Source organism: Crocodylus porosus, unplaced genomic scaffold (genome assembly GCF_001723895.1).
Source record: "Crocodylus porosus isolate Cpor-Errol unplaced genomic scaffold, CroPor_comp1, whole genome shotgun sequence".
In the NCBI taxonomy this organism is placed as follows: Eukaryota; Metazoa; Chordata; order Crocodylia; family Crocodylidae; genus Crocodylus; species Crocodylus porosus.
Window position 1 is genome coordinate 16,599,450 of NW_017728917.1, and position 10,753 is coordinate 16,610,202.

General features: G+C 45.3%; 1 protein-coding gene across 1 annotated transcript; it reads right to left on the bottom strand.

Annotated features, from left to right (window-relative positions):
- Nucleotides 1-4,653: 4,653 nt before the first annotated feature.
- Nucleotides 4,654-10,687, bottom strand: LSM3 (LSM3 homolog, U6 small nuclear RNA and mRNA degradation associated). Its single transcript, XM_019536803.1, has 4 exons — nucleotides 10,590-10,687; nucleotides 10,013-10,123; nucleotides 5,241-5,336; nucleotides 4,654-4,882 (listed from the first exon to the last, which is right to left on the bottom strand). The coding sequence occupies exons 1-4, from the start codon at nucleotides 10,608-10,610 to the stop codon at nucleotides 4,802-4,804; spliced, it is 309 nt and encodes a 102-aa protein (XP_019392348.1). The 5' UTR covers nucleotides 10,611-10,687; the 3' UTR covers nucleotides 4,654-4,801.
- Nucleotides 10,688-10,753: the final 66 nt, after the last annotated feature.

The following is a 10,753-nucleotide window of genomic DNA, read 5'->3' on the forward strand; positions in this document are numbered from 1 at the left end:
TAGCTTCTCCATTAATTTGTGATCTAGTGATGGAATGGTATGGTAAAAGGGAAAACGTATCATGGCAGCAGGCTTGCCAAGAGAGGCTGTAAAAGAGAGAAGAAATCAAAGATGAGAAGAAATCTAGAAGAAAGCCCCAAGCTAACAACATGTGGCTGCAGTGCTCCTTTGATGTTCTCCTAATACCGCATGGCAAAAATATCCCCCAAATATCCATGACTGATCTAGCAAATTGGAGATAGTTCACCTCCCAATGACTTCACAAGTATCTGCTTCAATTAACCGTAATAAATAAAATAACCAAATCATAATTCAGTTCTCTGATGTAGCTGCAAAATTAATCTGAAAAAATATCAAAATAAATCACTGCTTTAAAATGTATAGTGTGTACCTTCTAAACATGAAACCTACATCTATCTCTGAGTTGTGAATAATAGGTATTATGGTTATATCAAACAACAAAGATGCATTTTTTTTGTAGAAGAGAATGATTAAATTGTTTTCTTCAAACCACAGGCTTCCTGACCAGTGATTTAAATCTATTCAATTTAAATCAAACCCACCCCAATTAATACTACCTACAATTGCATCCTGTTTTGACAAGAGGGTCGTTAAGTAGCTAGAAGTATCTCATCTATAGCCTCTTTTTCACCCTCAATTCCAATGTTTAAAGCATAGTGGAGAACCAGATTCAACCTTAAATGCAGAATGATGAAAATGCTGGTCAACCCAAACTACTTGCAGATATATGGTCTGACCTAGGAATTACAAGCTCATTCATTAATGCAGCCTTTTCAAGCTCTTTCAGACAACTAGATTTAACCCAAGCCAACTCCATGAACTCAGAAGAAAATGGCAAAAATAACGGGAAATAACTGAGGTGTTTGCCACTAGGGGTACGTGAAATGAGCCATATTTGATTCAGATTCAGCCCGAAGTGGGGGACAGTGATTCTATTAGTTGATTCGGATCACCGTCCCAATTCAATTCGGCCGAATCCGAATCTGAAGATTCAATGCCGATTCGGAGAATCAACAATTCAGCCATAGACACAGCTTCAAAATGTTTTTTCTACATACCTCGAGGTACCAGGTGCAGCTCATGAATGCTGTGATGGTGGGGCAGATGGAGCATCCTACAGGAGTGTGGGGAGGCCCCCCTCAATGCTCAGTGGCACATCCGGTCCATTTCTGTGCTTCTGGTCCATTTCCAGGTCAAACCCCAAGCGCGCTGGGGACTACCCCTCCCACGCTCTTCTGGGACTCTCCATCCACCCAAGTATCTCAGCATTCACAAGCCACTGTTCCAGGTATGTAGAAAAAACATTTAAAGCTGTGTCTATCTGAATCCATTTGGAGGCTTCCGATTCAATTCAGAGGGATTAACGGGTCTCCTGATTGAATTCAGATTTGGAGATTTGGCTGCCGAATTGGGCCGAATCAAATCAGCAACTAAAGCTTTGCACAGCCCTATTTGCCAGTTAAATAGAACTGAAAGTATATAGCAGGGGTCAGCAACCCCTGGCACATGCGTCAAGCATGGCACACAAGACCATTTTGCTCTGCACGTCACTGCCAGCCAGGGCTTCAGGCAGCTGCTGCCAGCCACGAAGCCCAGGCTGCTCTCAGCAGGCAGCTGGTTAGTTGCAACCCCTGCTGTAAGCAGCCCAGGCTCCACGGTCGGCAGTAGCTACCCAGAGCCTGAGCCGGTTCCAGCCAGGAGGCTGCAAACATCTGCTCCAGGCTCCAGCATAAGCTCCATACCAGTGGGTGCATGTGCATCTCAGAGCAGATTGGGGGGGGGGCAGGGCAGGGCCTGAGGCAGCACAACCCTGGCCTCTCCCCTGCTGCTGACACAGAACTGATGACTGGACTCCGGAGCCTGGCACAGCTGTTTGTAGCCAGCCTGGGCTCTGGGCAGCTGCAGCAAGCAGACTACAAACACCTGCATCGGGCTTCACAGCCCCAGCATCAGCTCCATGCTGGCAGCGACTGCACGTGGACCTCAAAAGCAGGTAGTGGGAAGGCTGTGCTGCCTCAGGCCCTATCTCCACCGTCCACTCCAAGGCATGCGTGCACCCACCGGTATGGAGCTGGTGACAGCATGGAACAGATGCTTGCAGCCTCCTGGCTGCAGCTGGCCCAAGCTCTGGATAATTACTGCCAACCATGGTTGACTGTTTCTATAGCTGAGCTTTAACTGCAGTGGTAATTCTTTGCTGTAGTTGCTGTGCTGCCTTTCAAATAGCATTCTGGAATCAGTAGGGTACAAAGGCATATCTGGTACGTGCATGTTTCTATACTGCTGATCTCCAAGGAGTATTCAACAGCAGCCAAGCTGTTTAACCACAGTCCCCTAAAATGCTGCCCTATTCCACTGATACTATTAGCAAAGCAGTTAGCCTGGGCTTCATGAAGTTTCATTTGACAAAATGCAAAGCAAATGTGCCAAACCAGCTTTCTTTAACAAGTCAGGATTCTTCCATGGGCTAATGCATATATCACAGTAATTAAGACTGCCACCCACGGTGGTCCTAAATTAGAAACAAATGACTGATTTTTTGAGGGCAAGACCTGCGACACTGCATACACTGCTGATGGACAATGCAAACCATGCTTAAACCCAAGGGAATAGAGTGCCACCTAGTGCCTCACGGGAGTTAAAGATTCAAAGATCAATTTCAGGTTAGTCTATACCAGGAATGTCAAACTTAGCCCACAAGGCTTCTCATAGGTTGGATCCAGACCTGGGGGCAACAGGGCAAGTAGAAGTGAAGAGTAGGCTACGTGGTGGCAGGACGAGTGGGTCTGTGACAGCACAGCATTCACTCGCCCTCTACTAATAGCCATGTCCACTGGGGTACACACCCACAGATTCAGCAGCAGGCCTATTTGTTTTGATGCCCTTGCTCTACAGATTTCACAGGTAGAGATGTAGCTACATGGGGGAGAAGTGGGGTGGGGTGGTGGGGGAAAATGGAAGGGACAATGAATTAATAAAACTGAAGCTCATGCCATCTAAGAAGTGGAATTTTTCTAGGGGTAAACAGCAGAAAGTGCTGCTCCTTATTTGAAGCATCACACTAAGCAGAGTTGTAAGGAAAGGCAAAATTACCTTGTACCAAAAGAAGCTAGTTTTTAAACAATGAATACTTAGCACACTTTAGCAATCTGCAGAAATGGGAACATGGTCAGTTTCAGTCGTTGTTCCCAAACATAATGCACATGGAATGAGCACCGATCTTAATATAAAATGCAGAACAATCACATCATAGGTGAAAAATCTATAGACAAACACTTATCTGGAACGGTCTACACATGCACAAGCTCCTGAGGTCCCTTCTAGCCCCATTTTTCCGAGTCAATGATGGTCTTCTAACCACATTTCAGCTGAGATATTCCACTGAAACTACAGCCGTCTTTCCAAGTTTTCTTCTCTCTCTACTTCAAGGAGCATCTAGCATGGACATAACTTGGAATATTTCTTGATTTTTTTTTTTTTTTTTACTGGCACAAAAGGTAGTCTTCTGTCTTTTAAAAAATGTAAATCTAAAAACAGATTCTTCCACTTTTAGTACTCTTCCTGTAGACCAAGAAGGGTGTTGTACTTCTAGGACAGTGTTACTCAAAACAGCAGCTTTTGCTGGCATGTTATGAACTAAACCCAAAAAGCTGAGTACTTGAGACACAGGGGTCCAGTAATGAACAGCTCTATTCCAACTTCCAAAACCACGCTCATTAAAATGGGAAATACAGTCCAGACCACCCTTGCTATTTTATAACCCCATTGCTTATGCAATTAAGCACTCTATGCTCCAAACCTCAAAGGACACAGCCACTTAATTCTCTTCCCAGACCACAAGAAAAATAAGAATTCTGCATAATATGCTATACACCACTGTCAGCCACAGATACTATGACTCCCACATGCCAGCACTTGCTGGATCCTGCTAATGCACAAATGATCCTATGTGCATTCTTAGTGTGCAAGACAGTGACTAACAGCTGTACCCAGCAGTCAACACAAACTGTTGATATTTAGATGACAAATTTTATTTCTTTCCTTCCAGAAGCTTTGCTTATCTGTTAGTCTATTGGCATAAATACCATTAAGCCTTTATATCTTTAATTCTGTCAAGCTGCTTTTGGCTAGTATTTTCTACATTGATTGCCAGAAGGCTGTACTTTAGAAACCATATCCAATCTGCGCATAGCCAAAACAGACGTTTACAAACCTGGGAACAAATTAACCATGACTGCAACACTGGAACTGCACTGCTCTTTAGAGAGACTCATAACTTGCAGTCTATACAAGTATTATAGGGGCAGAGTCGTAATATATGTAAAAACATTAACACCCACCCCTCCACACTTCAACCAGTGTACATGCATGTTACAACTGAATATGATTTCTATATACAAAAAATGAAACGTTACAAGTCAAATCCAAAAGATAAATCATATTTATTAGTTTAAAAAAAAAAAATCAAGACACTGCCATAGCCAAGACTGTGAACACTGATTTGACTTACTGATTTGAGTTATGGTTTTCAAATTTACTATGGAATAAGTAAAAGTAATTTGTACCATTTTCACTGGTGAAAAAAAAACAAACAAAAAACCCCACAACAAATAGGTCCCTTCTCCTCCTCCCCCCCCACAAAAAAACAACAAAAAACCCCCAAACCACAAAATGATAATATCCTATAAAAATATAAACAGTTTGAAAGGGAAGTGTGAACTGAAGAGGAACCATTCTCCCAATGCCTGAATCTGTCCAACATGGTAAATCCTCTGCAGTTTCAGCCAACCCTCAACGGAGGAGCTACAAGCACGACGCCATCACCTCTGACAAAGAGCATTGGAATATTCCTCTTGGTAGACTAAGAGGAAGAAAAGAAGAGCATGGTTTACTTTTTTTTTAAATCAGATGGGCTGTACAAACAATTAAATATAAATTCATAAGATGGACACCAAGAGTTCATGATAAACAAGTGTAATGGAAATTAATGTAAACTGAACACATTTTGCATGTGGAAAAGATCAATGTAAGCATCAGGCAACTTTGATGTTTTTTTCACTTTAAAGTCACTTTGGGCAAATTGTTGTCAAATGGAGTCCTTCACCAGTATAGTTTGCAAAAATCAATTTTCATCTCCTCAATTTAAATTTAAATAAATGAAATATTCCACTTTACACTTGGTTAAAATTAATAGCAAATACATTAAAAAAAATTCTTACTTTATAAATTTCTTCATACGTTTCTTCATCAATCTCTATTGTTGTTACAGTCTCTTCCACATCACCCAAAATCATATTTAAGTGCTGATCATAAGCCTGTAGGAAGGACACCAGTTTAAGGTAGTTTCCTTACTCTCCATACAGTACTTACTGTGAGAGGGGTGGGGAAAATGGGGAAGAGAGAAGCACTGTGTTCCTACCTGAAGTTCAAATACAAACCAAATGAAAAAAGAAAAAAAACCACAAAAAACCCCACAAAGAATCTTTTCCAGAAGTATTTATGGCTGGATGCAAACAATGAATTAATTTAATATTGTTTTGACCATCATATACATCACAGTATTTTAAAAGCAAGATGGTGTTGATTTCTGCTATCCTAAAAAAAACCCCCAACAATTTAATTTCAGACACTAATGATGTTTCAACTACTGAACTCTTTCCACTGAAAAGCAGAAAGGCACAACTCAGTAACATGAGAACAAACCAATATGTTTATTCATGGAAGAATTCCTATAGCAAATAGGCTTATGCTTTCCAAAGGAACATCAAAAGGACTTAACAATGACATTTCCTATTTGGTCATTATAAGTAACAACAATCTGCACATTCAAGGGAAAAGTAGAAGCAATGAAATGGTCTACACACAGACAACCCTAACAGTAACCACTGTTTTGACCACATGACATCCTTTCCTAGGTCACTGTTACAGTTTCCAAAGTCCCAAATGAATTAAAGCCAGCTATCTCATCTCTTTGCTTCCCATAACTTTGCAAGGAACACTGATAGATGGAAACCAGAGACAAATGTGACATTAAGGGACAGATCAATATCAGTGAAAACACAAAAGAAATTTATGCAAGATTACACTAAGGCCCTATCCCATAAGTGCTTCCAACACACCTGCCTGATTATATTTAGCTTTTACATAGCTCATCAATACATTTCAAACGGCTTTACAAAAGATGACTGCATCATTACCTACATTTCACATGTGAAAAACTGAAGCAGAGGTCAAGTGACTTCCTCAAAATTACCCAGCTGGTTAATACCAAGACCAGGAAAGGGATCCATATTTCCTAAGTTCCTATCTAGCACTTTATCTATCATGCTATGCTTCTTACAGGAAATTTGCACTAGATTTCCCTAAATCAGTGGCTCTCAACTTTTCAAATCAGAGCACCATTCCACAGTTTCTCTCTTTATTTTTTTAATTAATTTTTTTTCAGATGAGGCAGGTTTTATCCCCAGCTGAAAACCACTACTGATGTGCAACTCAGCATGGTGGTTCTCAACTGGGTGCAGCTGCTGAGATAACTTCCCTGTGCACCTGCTGCACAGCCAAACCAAGAAAGGCTGTGGCATGTGTGCACACACCTTCTACATTAGTGTTCTCAGATAATCCTAAAGCAGACAGAAGAGCTGGCTTGTAGGCCTGTGCAAAGCGGCTAGTATTAGCTTCAGATTTGGGGGACAGCGATTCGATTCAGTGATTCACACAATCGCCAGATCACACATGCCCACCCCTCACCTGCTCTTAATGGCTGCCCCGCCCACCCCAGCTCCCAGCACTTTGGGAAAAAAAAAAAGCCCTGGCTCATGGTGTGCTGCTGGGGGAGAATCCCCACTGCATAGGGGGCTCTGCCATGACTCCTCCAACCTCCCCCACTGCCTCAGCTCCTGGGTCTTCAAGAAAAAAAAGCCAAACAACAAAACCTTGGACTCACCAGGTACTGTCCAGCAGGGGGGAGATCCCCCTGTCCCCCACTGCCCTGTGCTGGGGGGGGGCTCTGCACAAGCTCCCAGAAGCCCCGAGGCTGCTGCAGGAGCTGGTAAGTCTGAGGGTTTATTTTTTGTTTTTTTCTCTTAAAGGGCCAGAGCAAGGGGGGGTTGGGCAGCCATGGGAGGGGCTGGAGGAGCAAGAGGGGGCTTTGTGGCAGAACTCTCCCCCCATGCAGCATGGGGCAGTGGGGGGCAGCAGGAATCCCCCCCCTGCTGGGCAGCACCCAATGAGTAGGGGCTTTTTTTGAAACGCTGGGGCTGGGTGGGGGGAGCAGGCAGGGGATGGGGTCTGGCAGGGATCTCTCTATGGCTCCCTCCTACCTTGTCTGGCGCCTGCTCCCCCAGCCCCTACTTACCAGCACGGAGCCCGGGTCCAGATACCTGCTGCAGAGGGCAGGGACTGCCTGAACTGCTGAAGCTCTCTAAATCAGTTCGGAGAGCTTTGAATAGATTTCGACTTTTAATTGGGCCTGATTTGATTCGGAGATTCGGCCACCGAATTGGGCCGAATCTCCTCTGAATTAAATCAGTACCCAAAACTCTGCACAGTCCTAATGGCTTGCGCTGCAGCCATTGTAGGTCTGCCACTGCACCACATCTCCCAGGAAGAGTCAGGTGGGACAGTGGAACTGTCATGCATGCCTCTGGTTCTAGGCATGTCAGGGGATGGAGGCTGGGGTTAACTGGGATGGGCTATAGCACAAGCTGGCCCTGCTGTCTCCTTTACAGTTATTAGAGAACCGTAATGCAGGAGGGATGTGCACATCACAGCCCTACATGCAGGGCAGTTTTACTGGATCACCTGTTTTACAGCACCCCATGAAAAAAATCTCATGGCAGCCTGAGGAACTGTGCTAACCTGGTTGAGAATCACTGCTCTGAATTACCACATTGTTAGAACATCTGGTATGGAAGGCAAGAGTAAGTTCTTTTGCAAAGGGGGGAAATATCCCACCTTTCAGATGTTTCTAATCACAAGATACGATTGTGCCGTATGCCAGGTGCAAAAGTTGCCATACAACTTTAAATCAGTGGGAAGCCAACTTTTTGGCTGAAGTGTCACATGGTAAGCCCTGCACCCTCCCAGTCTGCCACTCTAATTCCCTTCTTCTGCCTGCTCTACTTTCTGCCCTATCTGCCGTTGTGTTCTCTTTTGCCTCCCTGATCTGCTGTGTCACACACAGAGGCAGCATGTACCATTTACAGCACGTGTGTCACAAGATGCCGAGCCCGAAATTGAGATCATAATTTAATTTATGGTAACCTGCATGCAGCACTACAGACAAGTCCACCATTACAACAGAAATGAAGGCATTATTTGTCTCTTAGACTACCTACTGAACCAGCCTTCACCAGCCTGGAGAATAGAAGACCAAGGGGAAACTGATAACAGCCTTCAAATAGACATGCCTTGGGTATAGAAAGGATGGAGATGGGGTTTTCTCTGTAGCTGTAGGGGAAAGAGACTAGGTGCAAGGACTTCAAACTACAGCAAGGGAAGTTTAGGTTGGAGATTAGGAGGAACATTCTGATTCTGAGGATGGTCAAGCATTGGAACAGGCTACCTAGAGAAGCTGTGGAATCTCCATCCTTGGAAGTTTTTGAGAGAAGGTTGGACAGGCACTTGGCTGGGATAGTTTAGTCAGGGGCAATCCTACCTTGAGCAGGGGCTGGACTAGACAACTTCAAGAGGTTCCTTGCAGCCTAAATGACCTCTGATTCTAAGCATTTCCACAGATCTGGATAATGGGATGGAGCTGGTGTCAACTGCAGACTCAGTGAATCTGCAAATGACACCAAGCTGGTGGGGAGTAGTAGATATGCCAGAGGGTAGGACTAGGATTCAGAGGGTCCTTGACAAATTGGAGGACTGGACCAAAATAAATCTCATGAAGTTCAATAAAGACAAGTGCAAAATCCTGCACTTAGGATGGAACAATCCCAGGACAGGTTAGGGGCTGACTGGATAAGCAGCAGCCCTGCAAAAAAGGACTTGTGGATTATAGCAGACAATAAGCTGAATATGAGCCAACAGCATGCCCTTGTTGAAAAGAATGCTAACAGTAGTGGCAGCACTGCCAGCAGATCAAGAGAAGTGATTATTCCCCTGAATTCAGCACTGGTAAGGCCATATCTGGAGTACCATGTTCAGTTTTGGGCCCCCAATGCAGAAAGGATATGGACATATTGCAGAGTCTAGTGGAGGGCAACAAAATGGTTAGGGGGCTGGGGAACATGATTTACAAGGAAAAGCTGAAGTAACTGGGCTTATTTAATTTAGAGAAGAGGAGACTGAGAGACGACTTAATAACAGCCTTCAACTCCCTGAAGGTGGGTCTAGAGAGGATGGAGCTGGACTGTTCTCAGTGGTGGCAGACAACAGAACAAGAAGCAACAGGCATTTATACACATACTTTTTCATGCTGCCAAGCACTGCAGATCCAGCTCATCAGAGCAGATTAATCGACTGAATTGAGTCTGCTCTGCACACGAGCCGATGCACACTGCACTGCGTCACCTGCAGTTGTATAAATGGCAAAATGTGCATCAGCATGGAGAAAATGGCAGTGGTGTGCATTTGAATGAAAACACCTTTGACGTGTTTTAGTTCTAAAGTGGACCGCCGCCATTTGCCACGCGCTGACGTGCACGTCACCACTTATACAACATTGCAGCGTGAGATGCTTTTCAAAGCACCCGGCACTGTGGCACATGCATGTGTAAAAATGCCCAATGGTTTCAAGTTGCAGCAAGGGAGATTTAGGTTGGATATTAAGTAAAACTCTCTCACTAGGAAGGTAGTAAAGCACAGGAACAGATTACCAAGAGGTTGTGGAAACTCCATCCTTGGAGATTTTTAAGATCTGGCTAGACAAAACCTTGGTTGGGATGATCTAGTTGAGGCTGGTCCTGCTTTGCGCAGGGGGTTGAACTAGATGTGACCTCCTGAGCTCCCTTCCAACTCTAATTTACGATTCTGTGATCTTACTTACATGTAATCTCCCCCTAAGCTCTCGATCGTTCCTCATTTTCACATAGATTCGTTCATCTAGACTGAGCCTGATGAGATCCAGTGGCTCTTCTACGGTATTGGTTGTCTGTTGCTAAGAAAAAAACAAGGCAGTTCCTATTACAAGCATGAAACCTCCTGAAAGTTGTGTGTCCTAATCCCCAGGACTAGCAGGCAGACAGGGCGAGGAAACTGCTGTCATCTACAATGCTCACAAACACCTGGATCAAGCTGGTGGCCACCAGAAGCAGCAACTCGAGCAAACAGGGCATAAGCCCCTGAGGGCCTGGCAGCCTGAGCCTGCCTCACCACCGCTAGCATCACAGTGGTCAGGCCTTGTCAGCAAGGCCGAGACAGATGACACGAGCAGGCTCGAGGGCTTGCAGCAGGACGCTCGCAGCCGCCAGCATGGGGGGGCACGGCCGAGCCCCCAGAGCAGGGCCCGAGTGCGAGCCTGGGCCCGTTCTGCGCAGAGGGGCAGCGCGCTGGGTCGGGCCCCAGGGCGGGCAGAGACGGGTTGTGGGAGAAGCCCAGCATCCCACCACCCGCCGGCGTCTCACCTGATCCACCTCGTCCGCCATCTTTCAAACGAACTCTCGCGAGATCCCGCGAACCCGCCTTCCCCATCCCGCGGGGCTGGGGGCGTGATGACGCCACACATCGCGCGAGTGGAGGGGAGGAGAGGGGGGCGTGGCTTGGCTCCACGCGGGCCCTCAGTGTTCGC

Excerpts from the sequence above, each read along its gene's own strand:
- LSM3 (XM_019536803.1), bottom strand. The coding sequence starts at position 10,610 with ATGGCGGACGAGGTGGATCAG. Across the intron at positions 5,337-10,012 it reads AGCTTAGGGGGAGATTACAT|GCTTATGATCAGCACTTAAA; the intron begins GTAAGTAAGATC and ends TCCTTCCTACAG. Across the intron at positions 4,883-5,240 it reads CGTATGAAGAAATTTATAAA|TCTACCAAGAGGAATATTCC; the intron begins GTAAGAATTTTT and ends TCTTCCTCTTAG.